We start from the raw sequence: 11,769 nt of genomic DNA on the forward strand, positions 1-11,769 counted from the left end.
GTGCAACTTGTGAGATCTTAGTTCCCCGACCAGGAATCGAACCCATGCCCCCTGCATTAGGAGCACGGAGTCTTAACCACTGGACTGCCAGGGAAGTCCCCAAAAACCATGAATTGTTTTTATGTTTTAAAAAAATTAACAGGGCTTCCTTGGTGGCACAGTGGTTAAGAATCCGCCTGCCAATGCAGGGGACACGGGTTTGAGCCCTGGTCCGGGAAGATCCCACATGCCACGGAACAACTAAGCCCGTGCACCACAACTACTGGGCCTGCGCTCTAGAGCCCGCGAGCCACAACTACTGAGCCCGCGTGCCACAACTACTGAACCCCGCGGGCCTAGAGTCCATGCTCTGCAACAAGAGAAGCCACCGCAATGAGAAGCCTGTGCATCACAACGAAGAGTGGTCCCCGCTCGCCGCAACTAGAGAAAGGCCCGCGCACAGCAACGAAGACCCAACGCAGCCAAAAACAAATAGATAAAATAATTTTTTTTAAAAAAAAATTAACAAAGAAAAAATTTAAACTCTCCTGAGAGGGTTGCCCAGTCACTGCACAGTAGGGAGGGCCCGGGAGGTAGAATTCAGCTCACTGGCTGCCTGTCGGGCCTCTGCAGGGCCACCTCAGCAGACCAGTGTGCCCCTCATCTGCTGAAACTAGGGGAACAGGGACCCCACAGCCCTGCCTCGTTCCCAGAACCGCTTCTCTCTATAGCCCTCTGTCCCAGCGTCCCCCCCACCACCCCACCACCGTGAAGTGCCAGGCCTGGGATTTGAAGCCCTGGGTGGCTGTGTGCTGCCAGAGGGGCCCCTGGAAGGCACTGTGTCCTCTGCACCCTTGTCTCCTGGTCTCCAGAGCAAGACTGGAACAACCCCGGCCCCCGCTGCACCAGGCACCCTTCTGCACACGTGACCTGTATCCTGTCATCAAGCCCTCACAACTTCCCCTTGAGGTGGGGACCACCATTGTGCCCATCTGACAGATGAGGAGACTCGGGCCGAGAGGGGTGCCCCTGCCCAGAGCCCCACGGTCAGTGGGGAGCAGAACTGGACCTGCACCCTGGGCCATCTCTGCATCTCCCTGCTGCCCATCCCATGGCCGTGTCCCAGGGCTTATGGGACACAAAGCCCACTGAGCCTTTCACCCAGGCCTGACACTTAGTAAGCACTGGACAAACGGTATTTACTGGCTGCGGACCTCCACTATGGTGCCGCCACGCGGGGAGCAGCAAACCTTTTCTTTATTGTGAACATGACACACAGTCCTGGGGACACCTGGGAAGAGCAGGAACCAGGGGGAGCCAGGGATGGGGCATCCCCAAACCGGACGGTCCCTACTTCCCTTGCCCAGGGCAGGAGCCCAACCTGATTCCCACCCACGGGGTGTAAACACGGCAGCCTTGAGAGCCCCAGAGAAGGCTAAAGAGCAGGGAGGCCCAGGAGGGGGTCCAGCTGGTGTGGGAAGGTAGCCTTCCATGCCCCGGGGGGCAGGGGTACATTTGTGAATGGAAACTGAGCCTGGGCTTTGTCCCCCAGCGCCCCAGGGCTCCAGCAGACGTCCAGTGTTAGAAGCGAGGGGGCAGTTAGGGTAGGTGGGCAAGAGGTCGAATGATCCTGTCCCCTGCTGCACTGTGTCACAGCATCAGCGGGTGCTGGCCCAGCGGCCCTGGTCCCCCACAGCCGGCGTCCCCTCCCTCCTCCCGGCAGGGATGCTCAGTTCACTGGGGGGCCTCAGCGATGGCCTTCTCCACCCGCAGGTACCAGGGCTGGATGTGAGTGTGACGCATCAGGTCGTCGAAGGCCTCCAGACCCTCCATCACACGCAGCACACCGTACACTGCCTGGGGGCGGGGGGGGCGAGTACAGAGGGGGTGTCCATGCCCGCCCCGCCCTCTGCCCGGTGTGTGCCCTGGGCCCATCACCTCCCCTTTCTGGGAGCCCCGTGACCCACTGACGGGCCAATTTTGCACACAGGGCTTTGAATGAAGTGTGTGGGTTGGCTGTAGGATTCGGGAAGAGCGGACCCCACCACTCGCTCCAAGACCAGAGCCTTGCAATCAATATATTCTACCCTGGCTGTAGGACTGTTTCAAGGATTGGCGTTGAAGTCAGGCCAACAAGACACTGTCCCAGGAATTTTGCTGGGCAGAAGCCTGGAGTACTGGTTTTCCTTAAGCCCTTGACAACCGGTGGAGGCAGATGCCTCTGGGATGGAGGAGCTGTGAGACGTAGGTATTGCCTGCCTGGGCCTCCCCCACCCCAAGGACAGACCCTTTGGTCTGTGCACCCTCTGACACCACCATGCTCACCAGATCAGCCAGGTTCGGCCTCTGGCCCCCCATGAAGGGCCGGTCTTTGCCCACAGCTGCCACCCACTTGTTGGCAGCCTCGTAGAGATCCTCACGCACGTCGTCCTGGAGGTGGTGCCTGGGTAGGAATGGGGGAAGTCCATCAGGGGAACTCCGAAACCTGGCCCAGGTGGGGGGAGCGAGAAGGCCCGGGGGGGCCAAGGCTACTTCGGGGGCTGGAGCGGGACAAGAGACCCAACCATGGAGAGGGAAACAGAGGAAGGTACAAGGCAGGGACCCAGCTCTGGACTCCCAGGCCAGCCCTGCTTGCCCTGGGCTGGAAGAGGCAATCAGGGGTTCTGGGTTTGAGTCTCAGCTTGGCTAACGCTGGGGACTTGGGAAGGGCAGGCCCCCAGGTGCACGGGCGCATGAGTGTGCACCGTCACCTGCTCTTGAGCCGCTTGCTGATGAAGTACATGGCAGCTGCGCCCATGTACTTGGCCATGGCGCCCTCCACGGTCCCGAAATTGCCCTCCTTGATAATGTAGTCAAAGGAGGCCAAGGCTTCGGTCGGCGTGCGGTACACATTGGGGGAGATGAGGTGCACCAGCCAGTCGTCTGCCCACTGCCGCCACTTCATCTCCTCCCTGCGGGCAAGGGGGGACAGAAGGTGGGCCAGGTGGGCTCCCTGAGCCAGGGCCTGGGAGCTGGGGGAGCAGACGTACTATCTCGACAGCCCAGTGTACGGACGGAAGCAGGAGGTCCGCAGGACAGTCAGTCACGCCCGTGGCTCAGCCCCAGCCCTCGTGGTCTCCCATGCTGCTCCCCGCTCACAGCATCTCGCGCAGCCTGGTCCCCTCTGGGGGAGACCAGCCCCTCCCCACATCCCCAGGGCCGGCCCCGGCCCCACTCACGTCCTGGCCTCCTTCCCACCATACATCCGCTGGGCCTCCTTTTCATCCAGCATGAGCCAGTACTTGTTGCAGAATTCGGTCACCTCCTTGCCCTGGTCGTTCACAGCCTTCATGGGTGGGTAGTAGGTGATGATGTCTTCGAGGGGCTGCCTTTGGGAGATATCCAGAGCCTCACCCTGACTCCCTCTTCCTCCAGGAGACTAAGCCCTCACCTCCTCGGGATGAATATCTACCCCAGCCTGATCCAGCCCCAGGACTGACCCACAAAAGTTTTCCCACCCTCCTGTGGGTGACACAGGAGGTCCTGCAGCAAGAGGGACTTGGGGCAGATACCAGAAGCACTTCCCCAACAGAGGGAGATGCACGGAAGAAGAGGGAGTCTCAGAGTGATGCCCGTGGCCCATCCTGGAAATCTAAGCAGCAGCTCCACCCCACTCCCATGCAGGAACCTAGGGGAGGCCTCCCTGAGATAGGTGACAGGATGAGATGCAGTGCCAGCCTGGGCCTCAGGGGCTCCTTACCCCGACACCAGATAGGTCTTGAGGGCACTGATGATGACAGAGGAGTCGTTCAGTTGTTGCTGGAGAAAAGGATGGTTTAGATCAAGACTGTGGGGGGCGGGGGGTACTGGCTGACTGGCCACTGGCAGGATCACCAGGGGCTCTTAATCCTGACACCCAAGCACTCTGCAGAAGCTGGTCGGGTGGAACCTGGGCATTGTTTGTCTGTCCCTGGAGGTTCACCCCTAAAATCGATGCCCACTGAGCTTTCCCTTCCCCCCAGGACCCACTCCCCGCCCTCAGGGAAGCCTGTCCTGAGTAAGGGAGACCCAAGTGTGACTAATGGGGAGGAGAATGTGGGGAGGACCCAGGATCTGAGCCCTGCCCACTCACCCGCTTGGCCTCCTGGGCACTGAGGGGCCGGGAAGACTCAGAAGCTACGTACTAGGAGCCAAGCCCTACACCCTGGAGAATATGGTTCTCTGTTGATTAATGAAGCAAACCCAGAGGGGCTAAGTGACTGGCCCCAAGTCACACAGCCAGTGAGTGACAGAGCCCCACCTTGAACCCAGACCACCCTGACTTCAGAAGCCACGTTGTTAAGCTCTGTGGTCCTCTGTCTCCCTTAGACTCACGGGTTCATAATCCTCAGCCGAGGCCCGGAGAGCCCAAGTTCCTTCCAGGGCTGCAGAGCAGGGCCCAACTCAGGACAAGCCTGGACAATGGGGCAGGGGGAGAGCTCCCCAAGGCTCACCAAGCTGTCTCCTTCCTGGGCCAACAGGATGGGCACCTTCCTGTAGGAGGAGAACTTGATCTCGGCCCTGCGCACAGGGTTCACCTCCACCACCTGGTAGGGCAGGGCGTGGAAGTCGAGGAAGGCGCGGACCTTGCTGCAGAAGGGACACGTTTTGTACTGGTACAGAGTCAGCTGCAGGCGGCTGGACAGGGAGAGCTGGATGAGGAGCAGAGGAGGGCGCTTCTGAGGCCTGGTGCCCAGGCCCCGCCCCCAGGTCCAGGCCCCACCCCCAAGCAAAAGTTTCCCAGGAGAGTTTTCTAGGACGACCTGAGAACTTCAGGAGAAATGGAGGATGGGTGACAGGGAGAAAGGGAGGTGAAGGGAGGTGGGCAGCAGGCTCCTGCAGTGGACAGCCAAGCGCCCATCCAGTGGGCTCCCCAGGTAGAAAGTCTGTTCTGTGTAGGAGGAATCTTCTCATCTCTGTCCAACGCTAGACAGACATCTCTCCTCTCCTTCCTGTCCCCAAGGGAACTTCAGACACCGCCAGGTGTGCCCCCCCAGATGCAACTGTTTCAACTTGGGAGTGCCCACCCCGACCCCTTCAAGGGGTGTGGAGGCAGAGCCCAGCGTTTCCGAGCGGGGTCTACCTCAAATCTACAAGAGGGGAGCGCTATATCAGGGCCACTGGCCTGCACAGGGCAGGAGAGCCTCACGTGAGCTTGCAGTATAGTCATGTTTGAAAGCCACAGCTGCAGTACCGCTCCCCCATTGTTCAGAGATGAGAGACTGAGGCTGGGCCATGGAGGTGGGCGGGCAGGGAGACACGGAATTCCACTCCTCATCTACCGTTCCTGTTCCCATGGGTTCAGGAAAGAGGCGCCTGTGGGGGTGGGAGGGGGGTGCTGGTGCTGTGTACAAAGCATCGCAAGGGCAGCTGGGCCACCACCCGGCTTGGGGGACATACCCTTGTTCCTCCGTGTCTCAGGGCCTGGAGTCTAAGGGTCATCAGTTCCGTAAAAATACTAATAACAGTACTAATAAATACACAATCTCGGGATTTGGAGACAGTGGGAGGGACACGATAAAATGTTTGTAAAGCCATCCACTGTACAAGAGGCTTTCCCTTTTCAGTGATCTCCAAATCTTTCCATCAAAAAGTCTTAAAACACGTAGAGAAACGACTTTGAAACAACGAGAATTCTAGTCAGCAGGAATCAGTAGCGCCCCATTTCACAGATGAGGACGCTGAGGGCTCGAGGGCTTAAAACCAAGTCACTGGTCCAAGGTTAAGAGCGGACGGAGGAGGCGATTCCTGACACCGCCGGTTCCCAGAAGTCCCGAAGTTCGGCGCTGACCCGAACGCCCCTACCCAAGGCTTGGTCCGACCCGGGCTTACCTGCGCGGCTGAGCGGTCGGCACGGAGGTTCTGGGCGCGCAGGTGCCACCGTGCAGTGTGGTACAGCCCCAGGGCTCCTCCCAGGGCCAGCGCCGCCGCCCCCAGGAGCCGTGGGCCCACCTTGCGGGTGGTGGCTGCGGGGCCCGGGCCTCCCGCCGCCCCGGTTAAGCCGGCCCGGCTCTGCGCGGGGAGTCCCAACGCGGGACGACCGCCCAGCCTCCAGGTCAGAGCGAGCCCGCCGGGCCACAGCGCCCGCACAGCGTGGGCCATGTTTGCTCCGCCGGCGCAGCGGGAGGGCGCGAGAAACAAAGATGGCCCAGGCTCAGGCTCCTCTTAAAGGAGCAGGTCTCCGGCGCCCTGCAGGTTGCCGGAGTGACAGTGAGGCCGAGGGGGGAGGGCCAGCTCTGGTGGGACTGGGCGTGAGTCCTCGGAGCCCAGTTCCACACATCCGTCAGAGCCGAAGAAACACACCTAGGGATGTCTGCTAAATGCCCCGGCTTCTAAAGTGTAGATGTAACTGGTCTCGGTGGTGACCCGGAGAAGAACGCAGGACCTCGGCCACGTAGCTTGCCATGTGGCCGTCAGCGTCATCCGTAATACGCACCCAATCGAAAGAGAGTGAACCCTTCAGACTATCAGGGAAAGCGTCACGGCATCGGGTCCAGGAGAGTCGCAGAAACCGCCCAGCCCGACCCACAATGGGTGGGAATCCTCGAATCGGGCTTTTTTCTGCCCTCCCGCACCACTGCACCGTTTCTTCTGTGGCCCGAACCATAAAATTTTCCATACACACAGGGGTCCTTAGAAACCACGTGTCTCATATTTATTTCGCCCACCCGAAGGCACAGAGTCGCCGACCCGCAGGTCCCCAGCGGCAGGATAGGGCGGAGTGGGGATTCCAAGCCCTCCCACCCCTCTGTCGGCCTTGGCCCAAACTGAGGGCCCGAGGCTCAACTACCTAGGCTTCTCGGCGGGCAGCCCCGGGATGGCCCTTCCCGGCGGCCGAGAGATGGGTGGGGCTCGAGGAGTGGATGGGGATCTGAAGGCTGGACAGATTGTGGGCGGGGCGAGGCGGAGTCTGAAGGCCAGGCGGGCACAAAGCTCCGCTCCCGGGATGAGGCGCATGAACTGGGCTACGACAGGGACCAGGCTCTGAGTGGGGCGGGACGTGGGGCGGAGTCTCACAGCGGGTGGGGGGTGGGGGGCCCGGGCGCGTTCAGTTGTGGCATTCAGCCCAGCTGGTCCCGAGTTCCAACGATCACCTCCACCTTCCGCCCTGTGCCGGCTTTCTGTGCTACAATCGCTGTGTCCCATCTTCGCGCTGCCCTTGCGGCGCCCGAGCCCACAATGTCGGGCCCCAACGGGGACCTGGGCATGCCGGTGGAGGCGGGCGCGGAAGGCGAGGACGACGGCTTCGAGGAAGCAGGTGACCCAGGGGGGCTGCTGAAACGACTTTGCTTTCTCTGGGGTGCCCTCCTGGGAAGGGGAATCGGGGCCGGGATAGGGACCGGGAAGGAACCGCAGAGCCCTCCCATCCCCTCGCCCCAGGGTGGTTCCGGAGCAGCAAGCGCCCTCCGGGGGTTTGGGACGAGCACCTGCGAGCGGGTCCCTGGAAACCGCAGCCTTCGAGAACTGTGGGCGACAGGCCCCGTTTTACAGATGGGGAAACTGAGGCCGCTTCAGGTCACTCGCCCTTTGGGATTGGGATTTGCTCCAGACACTTCTTTCAGCCCATGTGGGGATGGAGACTCCTAAGGGGCCGGGGCCGGGAGTGGACCGTCTTGGCTTGGCAGGAGGGGCTATCTGGGTGGGCGTGCCACCCTGCTGAGTCAGCAACCCCAGGCACCTTTGCTGGTGTGGCCTGGAGCCCTGGCGAATGAGACTTGCTTACAAAGCGGCCTGTTGCCTACACAGCACTGCAGGGGGTGGGGGTAGGGGGGGAAGGAGAGAGAACCATCAGCTCCCTTCTCCCCTTCTGCAGCCTCAGTTTCCCCATCTGTAAAATAACAATAATGGTTAGTGTTTCCTGCAATGAGATCTGTCAGAATTAAATGGGGAAATGAATGGGGAGAGTCTGGAGGCTAGTGAGGCTGGGGTGTTTTAGAGACCCCTATTTTTTGCCCACCTGGCAGCTTGCTCCATCTTTGCCAAATACAGGAAGGAAACCCAATAACCCAATCCTCCACCAAAATACTTGGCAAATTCTCACTTTGTCTTCCTGGCCAAGATTGGGCAGGACGTAAGGGCAGGCCCACGTGTCTTGGCCTGCCAGCCGATGCTCACTGCCCTGGGTCCCTATACGGCCTCTTCTTTAGTTCTTTCCAGGCAGGAAACTTCTGTCTGTGGCTGAGCTGGATGGATCCCTAGGCCCAAGTCTGAGCAAACCCTAGGGGTAGCTGTGCTGTTCCCTGTTGCTATGGGACATCTGGGGACAGGTGGCCAAGACCCAGGGTTCTCACACGGGAGAGAGGACAGAGCCTCTGTCCAGGCATAGCCCAGATCGTGCCAGCCCAGGAGCCCCATTCTAGGCTGTAGCTTCTGTGACCTCCCATTGGTATGTGACCCTACTAGCCAGTCTCTTGGGCACCTGTCTCCGTGAGTCCGTGACCTCACCCTCCTTGTTTTCCTTCATCCTCTCTTATGTGGCCCTGCCTCTTTTATTTTTTTAATAAATGTATTTATTTATTTTTGCTGCATGTGGGCTTTCTCTAGTTATGACAAGCAGGGGTTACTCTTCCTTGTGGTACACAGGCTACTCATTGCAGTGGCTTCTCTTGTTGCAGATCATGGGCTCTAGGTATGCAGGTTCAGTAATTGTGGCTCGCGGGCTTCAGTAGTTGTGGCTCGCAGGCTCTAGACCACAAGCTCAGTAGTTGTGGCACATGGGCTTAGTTGCTCCTCAGCATGTGGGATCTTCCCGGACCAGGGCTCGAACCCGTGTCCCCTGCATTGGCAGGCAGATTCTTAACCACTGCGCCACCAGGGAAGCCCCAGCCCTGGCTCTTAAGAATTGGGTTCTTCAAGGTTCATTCTTGGACCCACTAGGCCCCATACACCTGACCTCGGCCACCTCTTCCCTACCCTGGTTTCTGTTACCATCTGTGTCGTGAATGCCCAGCCTATGGTTTCAGGACAACCCTATCCTGGGTTTACAACTGCCTCTGGGTCAGCTGGGATGTTCCACAGGCACCCCACCCTCATCCTGGCGTAATCACCCAATTGACTATCTTTCCCACCTAACCATTTTCACCTTTTCTGCTCCTGCCTCCGTCGTCAAGGGAGAACCCAAGAGTCCTGCCAACCGCTTCACCCTCCATGACTGCCCAGCCCCTGCTCTGCCACTCCTCCTGACCCCAGCACTCGCCCCTCTCTAACACCCCAGTGGGTTCTACCCAAATGTCCCACTACCCCTTCATCTCACCCAAGACCTACTGAAGAGATGAATCTCAAAATAATTGTGCTGAATGAAAGAGGCCAGGCAATAAAGCATATGTACTATTTGGTTCCACTTATATACAACTAGAAAATGCAAAGTAATTTATGGTGAGAAAGCAGCCTGGGGGTTGCCTGGGAGTGGGGTAGGGGGTGTGTGATGACGAGCAGCAGGAGGGAAGGGGCATGAGGGGTTTTGGGGGGTGATGAGTATGTTCACTGTCTTGATTGTGGTGGTGGTTCCATGGGTATTTATATATGTCATAACAAATTGCGAGAAAACTACAATGAAAGCGGTATGTCAAAAGGACTTCAGAGGGCTTCCCTGGTGGCACAGTGATTAAGAATCCGCCTGCCAATGCACAGGTTCGAGCCCTGGTCCAGGAAGATCCCACATGCTGCTGAGCGACTAAGCCCGCGAGCTACAACTACTGTAGCCTGCGAGCCACAACTACTGAAGCCCGCGCACCTAGAGCCCGTGCTCTGCGACAAGAGAAGCCACCGCGATGAGAAGCCCATTCACTGCAAAGAAGAGTAGCCCCCCACTCACTGCAACTAGAGAAAGCCTGTGCACAGCAACAAAGACCCAACGCAGCCAAAAATAAAATAAAAATAAATTTAAAATAAGTAAATTTATATATATGAAACAAAGGACTTCGGAGCTCCAATGGCCAAAGTTGGAACAATTTGATCAACAAAATAAAGTAGTATTGGATTATAACCCAAAGTATACAATAAATATCCATGAGCCCATTCTGATATAAATAAATGATTGAATTAATAAGTAAAGGGGGGAGAAGATACAAACCTCTTGTAGAGAAAAATTCCAAATAATTTGTGTAGACATCCTGCCCTCAAGGAGGTGGAGCAAAACTCTCCCCTCCTTAGGTGTGGGCTGTGCAGGGTGACTTTCTTCCCAAGAGGACAGTGTGGGAAGGGGGAAGAAGGGTAACTGCAATGGAGAAACCTGACAGTCACCCCCCAGCCAGGTGACCAAGGTCAACATCAACACTGATCAGTCATGTTGACAGTATGTACCCTCGATGGGATGTGATGCAAAAATGGCACTTGACCTCTGCACTCTTTCTCCCCCAAAACCCATAACCCCAGTCTAACCATGAGGAAAACACCCGACAAATCCCAAGAGAGGGACATTCTGCACAATACCCGAGCAGCGCTTCTCCAAACTGTCAAGGTCATCAGAACCAAGGAAAATCTGAGAAACTGTCAAAGCCGAAAGAAACCTAAAGAGACGTGACAATGTATGTATATGTGTAGCTGATTCACTTTGTTATAAAGCAGAAACTAACACACCATTGTAAAGCAATTATACTCCAGTAAAGATGTTAAAAAAAGAGAGAGACATGACAACTAAATGTAATGTGGGATCTTGGAACAGGAAAAAGGGCATTATGTACAAACCAAGGAAGTCTGAATAAAAGCATGGACTTTGGTTAATAAAGTATCATTGATGGTTTGTTAATTGTAACAAATGTATCAAACTAATATAATATGTTAATAATGCAGGAAACTGAGTGCAGGGTATATGGGAACTCTTTTCACAATTTTTCTGTAACTAAAACTATTTTAAAATTAAAAGTTTATTTTTAAAAACTTGTCAGATTGTGTACTTTGAACATGCTTAGTTTATATTGCTTGTCTGGTATTTGTGGGAAGATTTGTTAATGATTGATTCGATTTCTGTCGTGGCTATAGGGCAGCTCAGATTGAATCCATTTGGGTAAATTACAATTTACTGGGAAATTTCCCATTTCATTACCCGTAACATTTACCTATCCATTTAATGTCTATAGAATCTATAGTTATATCCTTCTTTTACTTCTGTTTATTTGTGCCTTATATCTTTCTGTTTTGAGAAATTTTTCTAAATTTCTATCTAAATTATAAGTCTTTTCCAAGAGTCAACTTTTGGCTTTGATATTCCTATTGTGTCTTTCTAATTCATTAATTTCTTCTCAACTTCATTTTCTCCTTCCTTCTGTTTTCTTTGAATTTATTCTGTGGTTTCTTTTATAAATTTTTATTTTGGACGCCTTGCTCATGACTCTGCAGGCTTTCTAGTTATTCTAAAACAAACCCTTAAAGCCATGCATGTCCCTTGTTTATTGTGAGCCCAGCAGGGCGTTAAGAGTCTATTTCACGCTAGATCTGGTTGTCTGGTGGAGGGAGGGCCCTTCAGAGTTTCTAGACGGCTGTTCACCAGGATTGCTTTTCACATGAGTCCTCCCCAAGGTGTACTCCCCAAGGTCTACTCAGGCCACGGGAAGACTGGGCACCCCTCCGTGCCTACCCTTCAGAGCAACAGCCCTGTCTTCCCGATAGCCTCCCTTTCTCTCCTCGCCAGCAGGGGCCAATCTTGACCATCCCTCGCCTTTTAACTTCTCTTGGCAGTAGTCTGACTCCAGTCCACAAGCTCCAAGACCAGAAGTCAGCCCTCCACCTTCCACATCGATTCTCCAAAATAGCTTCACTGGGCAGGAGCTGGAG

General features: G+C 56.0%; 1 protein-coding gene across 1 annotated transcript; it reads right to left on the minus strand.

Annotated features, from left to right (window-relative positions):
• Positions 1-1,388: 1,388 nt before the first annotated feature.
• Positions 1,389-6,100, minus strand: PTGES2 (prostaglandin E synthase 2). Its single transcript, XM_065879451.1, has 7 exons — positions 5,830-6,100; positions 4,452-4,649; positions 3,719-3,777; positions 3,198-3,347; positions 2,730-2,930; positions 2,305-2,422; positions 1,389-1,836 (listed from the first exon to the last, which is right to left on the minus strand). Exons 1-7 carry the CDS (start codon positions 6,097-6,099, stop codon positions 1,714-1,716), a joined length of 1,119 nt encoding a protein of 372 aa, XP_065735523.1. The 5' UTR covers position 6,100; the 3' UTR covers positions 1,389-1,713.
• Between the last annotated feature and the right edge of the window lie 5,669 nt (positions 6,101-11,769).

This window comes from Phocoena phocoena, chromosome 6 (assembly GCF_963924675.1).
Source record: "Phocoena phocoena chromosome 6, mPhoPho1.1, whole genome shotgun sequence".
Taxonomy (NCBI): domain Eukaryota; kingdom Metazoa; phylum Chordata; class Mammalia; order Artiodactyla; family Phocoenidae; genus Phocoena; species Phocoena phocoena.

Excerpts from the sequence above, each read along its gene's own strand:
- PTGES2 (XM_065879451.1), bottom strand. The coding sequence starts at position 6,099 with ATGGCCCACGCTGTGCGGGCGCTGTGGCCCGGCGGGCTCGCTCTGACC. Across the intron at positions 2,931-3,197 it reads GGTGGGAAGGAGGCCAGGAC|GGAGGAGATGAAGTGGCGGC; the intron begins GTGAGTGGGGCC and ends CCTTGCCCGCAG. Across the intron at positions 1,837-2,304 it reads GGCCGAACCTGGCTGATCTG|GCAGTGTACGGTGTGCTGCG; the intron begins GTGAGCATGGTG and ends CCCCGCCCCCAG.